The 16,299-nt window shown below is 35.9% G+C and overlaps 1 protein-coding gene across 5 annotated transcripts in view; it reads right to left on the bottom strand.

Annotated features, from left to right (window-relative positions):
- eng (endoglin) overlaps positions 1-14,638 on the bottom strand; it is a 53,112-nt gene extending 38,474 nt beyond the window's left edge. Inside the window, exons 1-2 of one of the 5 annotated variants that reach the window (XM_067408407.1) lie at positions 14,491-14,638; positions 13,930-14,060 (exon numbers count right to left, since the gene is read on the bottom strand). In XM_067408407.1, coding sequence (XP_067264508.1) covers positions 13,930-13,987 — 58 coding nt within the window. In that variant the 5' untranslated portion in view covers positions 13,988-14,060; positions 14,491-14,638. Of the gene's footprint in view, positions 1-13,929; positions 14,468-14,490 lie in introns of those variants that run through there. The other 4 variants (XM_067408410.1, XM_067408409.1, XM_067408408.1 and 1 more) reach the window with 4 other exon arrangements.
- Between the last annotated feature and the right edge of the window lie 1,661 nt (positions 14,639-16,299).

The following is a 16,299-nucleotide window of genomic DNA, read 5'->3' as shown; positions in this document are numbered from 1 at the left end:
AGTTACGGTTAGGGAGGGTCTGAAGGTAAAACTCATAAAACCTTCTGCAGTTTGTGTGGAAAACACCTTCACTTACATTTCCGCTACAGAAACAGATTTCAGGAAGCACATATTTTACTCTCTTGATTGGTTTCCTCGGCAGATACGAGCAGAACATGTTGTGTTTTCAGTTTAAACACTCGTTCTCATCGTTTCTTCTGAACACTAACACATCTGGAGCATCTCTTGTTCATTTGTTGATCAGTTAGGCAGTTTGAAGGGAATTAGTAATGATTATGTTGCTCATTCTTCTGAACAATGTTATTTTAGTATTATTGGTGCACTATTATTATTATTATTTTTTTATTAAGATTTTGAATCATGAAAATCTTAGTCTTAATAAAAAAGTTTTTCATTGTAATTTTAGTGCTGTTAAATCAATTAATAGCAAATAATCACATTTAACAAAAGTTTGTAAAAGTGTGTGTGTGTGTGTATATATATATATACAGTACACACACATACATACAAATGTCTATGTTAGATCTGATTAATAGTGATTAATTGATTTGACAGGACTATATAATTTAAAAGTTTTAGTAATTTTGTTTGTCCTTTTTATTAGTTTTTTTTAAATATGTATATATAGTCTATATAAGTTTTAATTTTAGCTTATTTTGTTTGATTTATTTTGGTACTGAAAATATACTCAAATTAAATTAAACTTTTATTTAGTATTTAAGTAATGCATTTTTTATGTTTGTAGTTTAATTTCTTTTTGTTTGTTTGTTTGTTTGTTTGTTTGTTTTATTTATTTTAGTACTTGAAATACATAAGAAATGCTACCATGGCAACAACATGAAATAAAAATGTAATATTTTTGGGGATTTTATTTCAGTTAATGTTCATTTTATTTCAAGTAATGAAAATGTTTATTATGATTTTAGTTTAATCTTTTTACTTTTTACTTCAAATGAAAACAAGAAATGCTGCTTTGGCAACAAGATGAAAAAGTAAGTTCATTTTTTTTTTTTTTTTATATCGTATTTTATTTCAGTCAATGTTTATTTTATTTTAAGCAATGCATTTCTTTATGGTTTTATTTTTCATTTTTTATTATTTTTTTTTAGTACTTAATGTAAACAAAAATGAGAAATGGTGCTTTGGCAACAAGATATTTTTATTTATTTTTTTTTAAAGTTCATTTGAGATTTTAGTTTTAGTGTTTCAGCTGTAGACCCTATCCTTGCTTCTGAAGCGGTCAGACGGCAGGGGGAGGCGACAGGAGGCTGATGAAAGTGTTTTGCAGGCAAAGACGGAAGAGAAACGGTGAGGTGTGGATGGGGGGAGAGACAGGGAGAGGAAGAGCGGGAGAGAGGGAGGTCACAGGCTGCTCCGCACACCTATTGTCCCAGCGTTTCCTCGGCTGCAGACTGAGGCCTAACCATCCACAGGAAGACAAACAAACTCTTATCAGTGGCGCGCAGAGCCCTGCAGTGTCCCGCAGCCTCTAACCCCTGCGGCCGTCCCGCTCCCGCCACATCACAAATCCCCCCAGATTCATCTCCTTATCATCGCAGTCACGAGTCGTCATCGAGGAGCCGCTGGAAGGGTTTGCCGTGTCAGCCAAGGAGCGATTTCACCCAGACGGCTCGCCAGGATTCGTGGAGACGGCCTGTCTTTGTGTAGGTCTGTGTAAACCTCTGGGAGCCGACTGTCGGCCGTCGCATCGTGTCGAAAATAAACAGAGCAACAAACAAAGTGTGGGGCAGATTTTAAACTTTCTGCTCTGTTTCTAACCCCAGACTAGAGGACTGATTCCTCATAGAGTCATTATACATTTATTATATAAACTATGTCAAATAATTAAGTGTGTGTGAGTGTGTATATATATATATATTAGCGATGCACCGATGATTCAGCCACCGATTTTTGCTCAATTTACAACCATCGGATTATCGGCTTTAGCAGGAAAAAGGCAGATATAACACACTGATGGTTTACTCATAAACTGCGTGAAGGCACTGAGCTTCATAATGACTAATCCTAGCACTGCTGTCTAAGCTTTAATCCTGATCAAATAACAAAAGATCGCACACTTTTCTTGACTAAATAACTTCTGTAACTTTCATAAGTGTAGCAGACCCCATCCGAATGATGACCAAACCTTGACTGATGTTTTATCAAGTTTATTGCATCCGTTTTCACTCCAACAAAAAACACCACAAAAGCTAAACATACAGAGCACAAGAAGTGCGCATTAAACTCTTTCTCTCTCTCCATTGCATTATCATCAACATACAGCGAATTACTCAAAATAACAATAAATAAATACATACGGATCTTATGCCTTTTCGGGGGTGCTTAATAAACTGGCAAACTTTAAATCTGCAAAATATCTCTGAAGAACTGCATGTTTTATAGCTCCATAGACTAGAACACCCGTCAAAATAAGAGTCCCGCTTTATTAAAGGAGATCTCGTACATATTTAAACTTAACAAAATATTAAAATGTATACAAAAACTAATTAAGTCCAATAAAATCTGTTACAATAAATGATTAATATGTATTTAATTTATATAGTGAAGAATATGCAGTGCTAATTTATATTTGGTTACTATTTCTGTACCTAAAAAATATTAAAAAGCACTGTTTATTTCATATATGTATTTGTTCAGTTGTCTTTATGTCGGCCTGCTGAATGTAAAATGGATCCAATCGATGTTCATTAGATATTATGTGATGATGCAGTAATAAACCTGCTAGTATATTTTAATTTACTTATTTAAAACATGATCAAAATACTATATATTTTGATGAAAAAATTTCAAATAAGAAAGGAAGTGACAAATATCGGTATCGGCCAATAACTGTTTGTTCAACGTGATCTCATGAGAATACGTGTGTATTTTTACGTGAAGTGTGGTTCTACCACACGTACATTTACTAACGTTTTCATACACACAAAAACGTACAACATTGACGTATTTATAGCACTAAAGCGTACAAATACTTACGTATTAGCAGCTTAAAAAACGTAAAACATCTAACGTAAAGTGTGAATGTATATGAATTACCATGTATTAATATTAAAATCGTGGTTTTAATGATTCAAATATGTTGTGTTCAATTGTCATTAACGTTACATAATGTTAAACGAGACTACACTTTGAAACCTTAAAATGAATAACATTTCTATAATCGTTTTGTAATATTTTGCTGTCAGATTTTTTTCCTATGCAGTGACTGACAATACAACCATAAGATACACCAAAGCACAACATAAATTAACAAATCACACCCATTTTATTTGTTTGCTGTACTCCATATCTTTAGAATCCATATGTTTGCGAGGAACAGATTCAAATTCAGCCCTTTATCTGTCGATCTTCACCTTCATTCTCAGCAACAGCGATCGTCACAGTCAAAGCCTGCGCACGTTATGATTCAAATTTAAAAAATAGCGCCAGTGCGCCTGCGCCACCCTCGAGAAGCGTTACAACATGATTTACGGCACTGATATCGAACGCTCATTGGTTCTCACCTGCTTCGTCGCAGATTGCGATATGCCGTGTTTCAGTGGATTGACATTTGAAATGAGTGCGCGCCTTCACGGAGAGAAGACAGATTCATAATTTCACGGATTAATAAATTATATTCTGCTCTGTACCCTATAAAAACTATTACGTTACAGCCAGAGAGGACTGCGACTGGAACTCATCATCATTTTACCCTTTGGTACCACTTTTGACATATTTGCAAAAAATAAATTATTGTGATTAACGTTACGCTTGTTTGTCTGTTTTTCATTTATTAACAGTATGTAGTTTTAAGAAATTGTTATGGGTAGGTTTAGGATAAGTGGCTCAAAATATCGTTTTAATGTCATATTTTTACTAAAATTGTCATTTTCCTACACATTTCTGTCCATTATGATTTATTCTTTTAACATTATGTATAAAATGGGTAGGTTTAGGTTCGGGGTGGGGTTTAGGGATATTACATTCATCTAAAAATGTTAAAAAGGGAACATTTATATATATTTTATACATATATTTTTATGACATGAAAGATTCGTAAATATTTTACGTTTTATTCGCAGTAAAAACGTAAGTATGTTTACGTTTTGGTGCCATAATTACGTCAGTATTTGTACGTTTTAGCACCATTCAAAACGTACAAATATGTACGTTTTGTGTCTTTTAAAGTTACGTATTAATAACTACGTATTAACAATGAGACCAGGCTGGTTTGTTAAAATTGGTATTGGTATTGGCCCCAAAAAATCATATGGGTGCATCCTTAATAAATAAATAATATATTATATATATATATATATATATATATATATATATATATATATATATATATATATATATATATATATATATGTATATACACACTCACACAAATAAAGATAGCTTGAAGCAATTAAAAGAGGTAATAGATCTCAAAGAAAGAGGAAGATTATTCCAGCTTTATACTGAAATGACCTTCACTGAAACTTTTAGGAACAAGGAAAAAAAGGATATTGCATATGTCTAACTCTAAGTGAATAAAGAGATTTATATGGGGTCAGAAATAAGCACATTTAAAAATAAACAGAAGCCAATGAAATTTTCTTCTAAACAATTCATACATATGATAATGATGAGTACGATACGGACACCTTAACACAAATCTGCAGAAATATAAACAACATTAAGAGGCTTAAGATAGATGTCAAAGGTTATGCAAAAAACTGACTAGAAATGCAAAAAAATGAATTGACCGATAAAATAAATGCAAACAACAAAATGTTCAATATGGGGCTTAAAAGTTCAGGGTCAATCCAAAGTCCAACATACTTAAATGAATCGACATTATCAAGAGATAAACCATCATCAAAAATAATATTCAAATCAAAAGGAGAAGACCAAACATCATACGACAAGACTTCTTGTTCAACCTAAGCATATTGCTAAGTTAAAATCAGATTGTAAAGAATCCTAAATTTGTAGCAAATCAGAATAACAGTGTTGACAGCATAAAAATGTACAAAACTATTTGAACTTATTTGAGGTAAATCAATAATAAAGATAGAAAAAAAGTAATGGTCCCAGAGTATAACCTTGAGGAACACCTTTTTCATCAATTATATAATCAGACTGAAAACCCTGGAAAACACTGACGCCTGTTATGAAGATAAGCATTAAACTGAAGAAGAGCATTTCCAGTTCCACCAATAGAATACAGATTGTCAAGAAGAAGGAAATGATTGACCATATCAAAAGCCTTTGAGAGGTCAGAACCGGGGAGTGAAAACTTTTGAACAAAAAGACGATGTGCAAGTTTTTCTTATTTTGTTTAAAAATAATATTTTTTTCATTTCATACTGCCCTTTGGAAGCTACAAAACATACTTGTATGTTTCCCAGAAGATAAAAAAAAGTACAATTTATCCAGTTCATCCAATTAAAAAAAGTTTTCACCCCCCGAATCTTAATGCATCGTGTTTCTTTCTGGAGCATCAGTGAATGTTTGAACCTTTTTTTTAAGTTGTGTTTGAGTGAAGATGGATCTCAAAACCCTACAGTCACTGCTGGAAAGGGTTCAAATATGCAGAAGATGCTGGAAAACTGAAGAATCTGCAGCACCTGGAAGATTTTTCTGAAGAACAGAGCTCAGTTTAACTGCTCAGAACAAACAAGAGACTCATGAACAACCATCACAAAACACAAAAACATGCGTGGCAACCCCACCACCTCTATCAGATCTGTACAAAATATATATATGGTTTATATATGTGTATACTGAATCTACAGAGGGTCTTAATAACCTTCAGACTTCAAATCCCTTCAACCCACTCAAGTATTCAGACTACAGAAGGCCTATAAGACCTTCAGACTTCAAACGAACCTTCAAACCGTTTTAAACTTCACGGCAAGGCTGTGTTTTTTTTTTTTCCTGTCTGTGAGGCTGAAGCACAATAGCTGTCCACCCCTGACACGTGCTTTCTTCCTCTGCTAAAAAATAAAAGCTGCTTCAGCCCTCTGTAAATGCTATTTAAATACTTGCATTTGCTTGCAGATTTTACTGCATTTGCTGGCACTTTTTTCTGGAAAGCGAGTTCTCTTCCAAGTTTCATGCTTTCTCTGATTCAGGTTTTTGGATATTAGGCGATCCATTACAATTACAGGTGCACACACACACACTCACACACACAAAACAAGGCTTCTGCAGATATCCCACGCTAACATGCAAACTACACACGCATAAATAAGCAAATAATGAGATATTTCTGATGCACCTCACAGAGAGTCGATCTATCTTCTCTGCCTTAATTAGTGTGGCGACTCGGGGAGGAAAGGCTCATTTAGTGGAGGCTGTTCGCCGGTTCCTCCGAGCAGATGGAAGCGACCCGGTCTCGGCGCACAGGAGGGGCTTCTAATCACTCAAATCTGATGTAGCTTCACACAACATATGCTTCCCAAAGCATCGACAGAGACCGCAGACATCCCTCCGGCGCTCCTGGAGAAGCTGCTAATGACTTTGACCCAACTCAGATTCATGGACGGGCTTATTGGTCGCGTCACCGCCGTCTTGGCAGTAAATGATAAGATAATTAGCGGCGAATGTGAAAAATGCAGAATACGATAAGTGATGTTTGAGTGTGCAGTTTGCTCCTTCAATAAGGTGATGATGATAAACGACTTTATGATCTTATTCAGTTCTGTTGATGCTTAAACATTCCTCTTAGTTGGTCGTCATAGACAGGCAGTCGCTATTTTATTCTGTTGAGCTGATGCGAGGTCAGTATGGGTCAGACGGGCGGTGATAACGCAGCTCTTATCAGTGACGGCGCGGCCGCCGTTGGCAGTGCTAGTTTTCAGAGAGTTGTAGTTTATCTCTGTCTGACACTAATGAGCCATTCATGAGTCACGCTACGGCCGGTCGGCTCGAGAGACCCGAAGCTGCGGTCCCAGAGACAGGACACGTCCAGAGGGACCCGGGACAGACCGAGAGACAGACAAACACAGAGACGCCACCCACAACGAGGGTTGAATGTCCCGGTCCAGAGTTTATCTGCAGCACTTCAGAGATTACAAAGAGATGAAGAGTTACGGCTGCGGCGATATGAAACCATCATTCGATCAAAAGCAAGAATCAAAAGTGAAAGTAAAGACCTTTATAAGATTTCTGTGTAAAAAGATAAATATAATGCATCACGGTTTCCACATGGTTTTCAACATTGATAATAATAATATATGTTTCTTGAGCATCAAATCATCATATTAGAATGATTTCTGGAGGATCATGTGACACTGAAGACTGGAGTAATGATGCTGAACATTCACTGTGATGAATTACAGTTTATTATATATTCGCACAGAAAACAGCTACTTTAAATCATAATAATATTACTCAATTTTACTGTTTTTTTCTGTATTTATGATCAAATAAAAGCAATAAAAGCAGAAGAGACTTTTCTTTAAAAACAGTAAAAAGAATCTGCTCAATCTCTGCTCTCGATTCCTTCACAAATATTAAGATATAAAACAAGGCAATAAAGGTGTACAGTATAATACACAGAGTCGAAGCAGATTGTTTGGACCAATGAAACCTTTATTTTTGAAATATATCTAATTATAATGTCAGAACTTGCTTCGGTTGCACATTATTTTGAAGATCCATTTTAGACATTCTACTAATTATAAGTAACTTTGTCAACAAACTCTCATTAGAGTATTAATAGACTGTCAGGTTAGTAGAATAATAGTCAGTAGAATATCAAAATAAAGTGTTAGCAGATATTAAGGAGAGAGTCTACTAATAGTTTATTTATTTATTTATATTGCACTGACCATTGTGCTGTACAAACATTTTAGCAAACAATATAAAAAAACACCAATCAAAACAATAAAATAGCATACAAAGACATATTAGATACAGAGAAACAAGCTCAGAATAACTCACATATTATAAACCTTCTCTAAAGGGAAAGTTTTAAGTTTTGCTTTAAAAAAAGATTCTGTAGTGATTACTCTAACAGATAAAGTTTGGCTATTCCACAATTTGGTGCCGACTACGGCAAAAGCCCGGTCTCCCTTTCTTTTTAGCCCTGATCTGGGAACCTTCAACAGATTCTGATTTGATGACCTTAAACATCCAGCAGATATGACAGTCACAAACAGACGGGGGTAATGTGATCATGTTTACGTGTGCCAGTGAGAAGTCTCGCAGCTGGATTTTGGACTATTCGCAAGCGGTTCATATAATACCTATATAAACTGAATTGCAATAGTCTAGACAAGAAGATAAATGCATGTATTATTCTCTTGAACTTGAGCCAGTATTTTCAGCTGGAAAAAGCACTATTTGACTACTGTATTTACCTGCATATCAAATGATCAAGTTTTTAAGAGATGGCTTTACATGAGACGCTAAGCTGTCCAACACTTGATTTAAGCTGCCAGGTCCAAACACAATTGCCTCAATCTTGAGATTTAGAAAAAAATATTGGATATCCATGCATTAAACAAGCAGTTAAAGCACTTAGACCAGCACTGTCATGGGGCACATTTATCTGAGTGTCATCTGCATAACAATGAAATAATACTTTAACACAAAGGGAGCATATATAAAGGAAACAAAATAGGGCCAAGAATAGACCCTTGGGGGACCTCGCAGGTCAAACGTGATTTGGAGGATAAACACCCATTTATATAGACAGAAAAAAGGTTTATTGTTCAAATAAGATTTGAACCAATTTAATGCATGAATGCTTGAATATCTTCACAATGTTTAAGAGGAGAAATAGGAATATTGTGATCAACCGTACAAAAGGCTGCAGTCAAATCCAACAGCAGAAGCACTACAGATATCCCAGAACCAACAGATTATGAAATATCATTTCACACTCTTAAAAGAGCAGATTCTGTACTGTGATGTTTCCTAAAACCAGGCTGAAAAGATTCAAAGACTCAATAATTTGACAGAAACTACATTCTCAAGGATTTTTGTAATAAAAGGTCAAATAGAAATTGGCTTAAAATTCGAGAGAACTGTCACATCAAGGTTTGACTTTTTCAACAGAGATTTAACAACAGAATGCTTTAAATATTCTGGAACAAATCCTACAGGAAGACTCTTATTTATTATTGATAGGATAAAAGGCCCAATGACATCAAAAACCTGAATAAGTGTGTGTGCTGGAATAATCTCAGTTACAGATGTAGTTAGTTTTATCCTCGTAACCAGACAGTTCATGAGGAGAGTTTATAGAGATAGATTCAAAGGCATTAAAAGTTGAAGTACAAACTGGAAGAGAGGAGAGATCATAGTTTATTGGGACAATAAGCTGTCTAAAGACCTCTAAAGACACATGCAACTTATATTTTTTTTCCACTTCCGTTTTGCGCTCCAACATTCTCATGTATCATTATTAAGCCACTTTTCTGCCTTAGGTTTTAGTTGCTTTCTCCAAAATGGAGCAATAGAGTCTAGTTAAATAAAATAAGTTGCATTATTTGAGGGACAGTCAAGAGAGACCAGCTGACACGCCTCATCAAAATGGGAAGTGAAATCCTCACTTAAAGTAAAGCTAAACATACGCAACTAAATAATAGGCTTCTGGTCTGAAATAGAACAGGTGAACATCACAGGTTTGTGATCCGAAAAACTTATATCACCAATTTCAAGATCATAAATAGTGACACCATATAAGAAAATAAGATCAAGTGTATGGCCGAGTAAGTGTGTAGGCCCCGTAATCACTTGAATTAAGTCAAAATTGTCAATAAGACTGATAAACTCTTTAGCCAGTGGATTTGTATCACAGCAGACATGAACATTAAAATCACAGACAATCAAAAGTCTATCAAACTGTATAGCAAACTCATTTATAAAGTCTTTGTTTGGCTTTGGAGGACGGTATACAACAGCAATCGCTAAGTTTTTGTCCCTTTTTGATGAAATAACAGTACCTCAAAGCTGGAGAAAATCTCTGACTTTAAAGTGAAGCAGCTTTTACGGTTTTTCAAAGTGTTTACACACTAAAAGTGTTACTTGAGGCCCACTCAGTGAACCCAATCACTCATGTACCGAATCTTCAGACAAAGGGCCCTATTTTAACGATCTAAGCACATGGTCTGAAGCGCACAGCGTAGGTGCACTTAGGGCGTCTCCGAATCCACTTTAGCTAGTTTAACAATGGAAAAATGGTAAGTGCGCCAGGAGAATGGTCCAAGCTAGTCTCTTAAAGAGTCATGTGTGTGTTTCAGGCATAACGTGTAATAAACCAATAAGAGTGTCATCTCCCATTCTCGCACTATGGCGGATTCGCTATTTATATGACGGTATATAGACACCCTCAACCCAAGTCAGTTTAAATATGTGCGTACTGCCACGATTGGTCAAATAATTAGCCAATTTCATTCGTCATTACTGCAAATAGGTCATTCTGATACATGCAATGACTATCCATTATGACATGTAGGCATTTTTATCTTTATGCACACAATAATATCCTTTTATTTTTAATATTTGTCATGTTTGAGTGCTGCTGCGCATCCCTGAATGTGTATGTGCATTATGCACCAGCATATAGGTGCATATTACTAACACGCCCTTTAAGTAACAAAAAATTACTGCTCCATTGTCTTTAGACCAGGTTTTTGTTGTTTTTTGTCATTTTCAGTTCCTCAAAATAGCAACACGCCAACAATACACCTGAACACACCTCGTTTTCAGACCAGCACACCCATGGGTGCACAAATGGGCACGAGTGCATTTGCTATTTAAAGAACATGGTGCTGGATGTGAAAAAGATAACTGTGTCGGGCCGAAACTAACAAAAAACACTTGCGTCGCGCCTGACGTCGCATTGCGCCGGGTGTATGATAGCGCCCTGCAAAACTACGAGCACATTATTTGCTTTACACTCAGTTTGCTATTGTAAAACAAACTTTTTTTTGCAAAACTCTGTTCTCTATAGACACATCACTCAAAACTAACAGCTCTTGTGTTTCATTTGGAAAACACTGCCATTTAAATACCAAACTAATTTCCCGAAATTATTTTTACCCCCTTGCATTTATAATTGCACACTGAGTGTTTTCAGTCTCTTAGTTTTGCAAACTTGGTCTGAAGATTCGGTACATGTGTGAGAGAATGATTTGTGCGGCTCAAGTACCACTTTTAGTGTGTAAACAATTTGAAAAAGGTGTAAATCCTGCTGTAAAGCAGCTCTAACAAGCCAAAAGTGTCATTATATCACTCAAGTCGGTTGATTAAGGTCAGTTTCATACCTGTGTAGCATTCATCAGTTGTGCATACATACTGTATATACAGTGTACTTGTGAATATACATGTATGTGTGAGTGCTATGGCAAACTCCTGTACACTGCACTGCACTCTGAACATGCAAAAGACAAAAAAAGAGAAGTGTTTTACACTTTTCACATCTGTGTGTAGTTATGTGGCTAATCATTTGATGTCTGTGTATAGAGTTACAACACAAAAATGCCATTTTTAGAAGAGCTAAAATAGTTTTGAATGCAGTGTTTGCTTTTGAAAGATATGTGTGACGTTTTCCATGTTGTGTGTGTGTTTTGAAACTGAGCCACAGTTTCAAAAACTGTGTAAGCATTTTGAAAAAAAAACCGTAAGAACGCATGCTCATGTTGTCCTTGGACAGTTTAAAAAAGTACAGTTTGAAGTTCAGAGAAAGGATTCACATCCAGTCTCAGTCACAAATAAAAATCCAGAATGTTGGATTTAAAAAAAGCAATGTAAAATAAACATCTTATTTACCAACAATCTAGCATTTATAATTGATCTTCACTCCAATGACTGCTAATTGACATGTAGATGCAAAGGCACTTATAGTAATAGTATTGAAAAAAGGTGATATCCTTAATTCAGATCACAGACATTGTGTGTGGCCTAATTTGAGGATTGTGTGTGTTTCGTTGATGTTTTGTCTCATCTTAATAAGATCTTCTCGCTCACACTTCTCTCCAGCAGAAGCTTTCCAACAGCTTCCAGTCTGTACAAAAATGTGCTAATTGAGCACACAAGGCAAATTCAAACATTTGAGAAATGAAAGCGTTTTATCCAGCAAATCTCAAGTACAACCAGAAGAATGAGGGGGGAAGAAAAGCTCGCAGTCAGAGGAGGAAAAAAACAGATTGTTAATTGCGAGCGCGAGATAGAAATCGGTCTCCATGCGGTCGCGTCACCGGGTCTCAATGCCACCCAGACCAGCCGGCGGTCCTTCAGCGGGCGGAAGTGCCTCATTTAAACGCTACACGCCATATTTAACACGGGGATTTTTCCTGTTACGATCATTGTGCTTATTCACTGAGTTACCGTCTGTCTCTCCCTGTCTGTGCTGCTAAAGTAACGATGACTGTAAGATCAGGTAGTTACATAACGCTCCTCTTCCTGAGGATGTCACTTGTTTTCCATTGGTTTAAAGTCATCCACACAAGCCATCTTGAGCACTTCCCCGCTGACCAGAAGTGACTAAAGCCACAAACACACCGACTTTGTTTCATAATCTATGATTTGTTTCATACTGAGCTGTTTATAGCTGAAATGAGCTTGTTTCGTAACTGAATCAACACTGAATTGATCTGAATAATGACACTAACACTTGGGTAACACTTTATTTTACAGTGTCATTTTTACATATGTTACATGCAGTTACTATAGTAATAACTATAAATGATGCATAATTGCATGCAACTAACCCAAAACCAAGCCAAAACCCTAATCCTAACCCTATAGTAAGTACATGTAGTTACTTAATATTCCTCAGTACTTAAATGTATAATTACAGTGTTACCAAAGTTTGCATCAATGCTTTGAATCTGTATTGTATACAGTTTTATTAAAAATAAAGATGAATTGAGTGAAACATTAAAAACACTATGGAAAAAAACTGCTGAGCAGAGCTGTTTCCAGTAAAATGCAAAGTGAAAGTACAAGTAAAGCACTCATGACACACAGCACAGACTGGAAGACAGAAGTATGCACAATGCTGTCGGCTATCATTCAAACATGCAGTATAAATCAGAGTCTCGAAAGCTTCATGTCTTCTCACTAATGCATCTGATCACTGTTTATTCCCAACACATATTGAGCATCACCCAACAAAAACATACTTTACATTAGATGGCCTTAACTACTATGTACTTACATCAAAACATAAGTACTTATTTTGTTCATATTGTAATGCAAAACACTATTGAGGTGGATACGGGTAAGGTTTGGAATTATGATTGTAATTACAGAAATTAATTACAGATGCAATTACATGCAGGCATTTTTTTAACATAACATAAGTACAATGTAAAAACATGTACACAATAAGTGCACTGTATCAAGTGATTCATTTAAATGTACGTACATAGTAGTTAAGGCCACCAAATATAAATATACATTCACATTAAGATAGAAAAACCTTATTTCGGAATGTTCTCTGAAGCTTCAACAGTTTTTTCAAAGGAACATTCCATTTTGCAAACATTACGGAATTGTTACTTTTGAATGTTCTATAAAACAATTTGTTACATTTAAAAAAAGTTTCAGAAAAAACACTGAGAATGTTATTAAACCCAGATAACTTCTTGCTCTGAGAACGTTCTGTTAGCTGGATAGTGACCAACACAAAACTCCTGTAAAAACAAACACACTGGACTGACTCAATCTCAATGCGTCAAATGGTTTCAATTAACGTCACAATCAAGAATCAATCCTTCACTCATCTCACATGTGTTGCCTTTACAGTTTTAAACCTGACAGCCCAATATACAAAGGTTAAATTGGCATTAGATATCCAATGGCTCTTTGCTTCGACATTTGAGGACATAATCTATATAAAAACAGCACATCTCAGTATCATAATAGTTTTAATTTTAATAAATTGCCATTACATGTATTAATATATCACACATCAGCTCTTACCTGAAGCTGCGGTTCTCAGACACAGAAGAACAGCGATAAGACATGTGATGCTCTTCATGTTCAGTGTCCTGATGGACTCGACTCGCTGAGATTTCAGGGCAGTGACCAGAATATTCCACACTCAAAACTTCCTGAGAGAGAAATCAACATTACACTCTATCTCTATAGCACTGGTTGCATATATTTCAATTGCTTGAGTTGGGAATATTCAGACACTTTTACACTTATTAATATAGTCTGTAACACATATTTTTTACAGTATAACTTCTTCTGTACTGTTTTTATATTTAAATATGCCTGTCTGTTAACTTTAAATGAGCTGAATCTTACAAAATAACTTAATTAACAACTAATGTAAATAATAATCCTGATGTAAATAGACATTCATGGTTTGAAGTCTCAATTAACTTAATCCTGAGGCAGTTGATCAGACACTGAACTCTACTGCTTTCAATCAAGTTGTTCAAAGTTCATTACAGCGCATCTAGAAAGTTATCACAGAGCGAGCAGATGAACGCAAAGACTTCTATGATCCCAAACAAACGCGAGAAAGAGTTTTACCTTGCGCTGGAAACTCCGCACGGGCGCGCGCACAGTGAGCAGCTCCTCCAGTGATCCGGCAGATCCAGCGGTCAGTCGGTCCAGCTGAACCCCGGCACTGACGTCATCACACTGACCCTCCCACAGCCACACACAGCCTCATTGCTGTGCACAAATCACTGTACATATGGAGTGATGATCACATGCATTATACATACACTAATCAATGATTATCAGATGAACTGATTGATGATGAAGATGAAGAGGATTGTTGGGCATGCGCAGAAGTTCTCACGGACTAAATATTCTTCTGCATGTTTCTCTAATGAATCGCCCTCTTCAGGCGCAACACAGTTATTGACGCTGAATATCTGTTCAGTTCACTAATTTCCCTGCCAAATTATCAATGATGCTACAAAAATATACTGCGCAGATATAAAGAAATTGTTATTTTGAATTTATTAGAGTAGTCTATCTATCTATCTATCTATCTATCTATTCATCTATTCAATACAATTCACATTTATAGCGCTTTTCACAATTCATATCTTTTCAGAGCAGCTTTACAGGAAATGCATGTCAACATATACACGAGTGATCTGTTATCAGAGGTGACTCTGTGCAAGTTAAATGTAATTTCAGAAATGTACATATACAAAACATTCAGTTAGCTAACAGTCTATTAGCTTTAACCAATGTAGAAACAACGAGCTCGTTAAAGTAATGCATACATGTTAACAAATGATTAGGATATATAGAAAGATTTGCATTGGTGCATGTTGATCCAGAGTTGGCGTCATCTGAAGTCCTCAGGTGTTGGGTCATCTCTTGGTCGTCTTCATAAGAGTCTGGATCCAAACCGGAGATTACATGCAAATGGAGAATAATTAGCATAGCTGCTGTTCATAACACTAACCAAAGATAATCATGTGCATTTAATCTGATAAAACGGGAGTAGACTGATATTGCTTGGCTAAAGAGATGAGTCTTTAATCTAGATTTAAACTGGGAGATTGAGTCTGAACCCTGAACATTATCAGGAAGGCTATTCCAGATTTCTGGAGCCAAATGGGAAAACGCTCTACCTCCTTTAGTGGACTTAGCTATCCTAGGTACAACCAGAAGTCCAGAGTTTTGTGATCTTAAATAGCGAGAAGGATTGTAGGGCGATAGAAGATCAGGAGCTAAACCATTTAGAGCCTTATAGGTCATTAGCAATACTTTATAATCAATACGGAACTTAATGGGTAACCAGTGTAGAGATGATAAAATTGGTGATATATGATCATATATTCTTGACCTGGTAAGAACTCTAGCAGCTGCATTTTGTACTAATTGTAGCTTATTTATTGAGGAAGCAGGACAGCCAGCTAATAATGCATTACAGTAATCTAGTCGAGACGTCATGAAAGCATGAACTAACTTTTCTGCATCAGAATTATAGATAACATATTCCGTATCTTAGCAATGTTTCTGAAGTGGAAAAAGGCTGTTTTTCTTATGAGATATGATTTTCGAAGGACATGTTCCTGTCTAATATAACACTCAGGTCTTTAACTGTCGAGTATGGAGTAACAGTACATCCTTCTCAAAGCAGATTGTGGTCTAAAGAGATTCAGTGTACAGGTTTTGGTCCAATAAATACTTCAGTTTTACCTGAATTTAATAGAAGAAAATTACAGGTCATCCAACATTTTATATATTTAACACACTCATCAAGATTGGATCATTTGGAGATTTCATCAGGTCAGAGTGGAAACTAATTCCATGTTTTTTTTTATAATATCACCAAGTAACAGCATATATATCGAAAACAACAGAGGGCCCAAC

Source organism: Chanodichthys erythropterus, chromosome 13, assembly GCF_024489055.1.
Source record: "Chanodichthys erythropterus isolate Z2021 chromosome 13, ASM2448905v1, whole genome shotgun sequence".
Lineage (NCBI taxonomy): Eukaryota > Metazoa > Chordata > Actinopteri > Cypriniformes > Xenocyprididae > Chanodichthys > Chanodichthys erythropterus.
The sequence above is the reverse complement of the archived record's forward strand: the minus strand, read 5'-3'. Positions and strand labels throughout refer to the sequence as shown.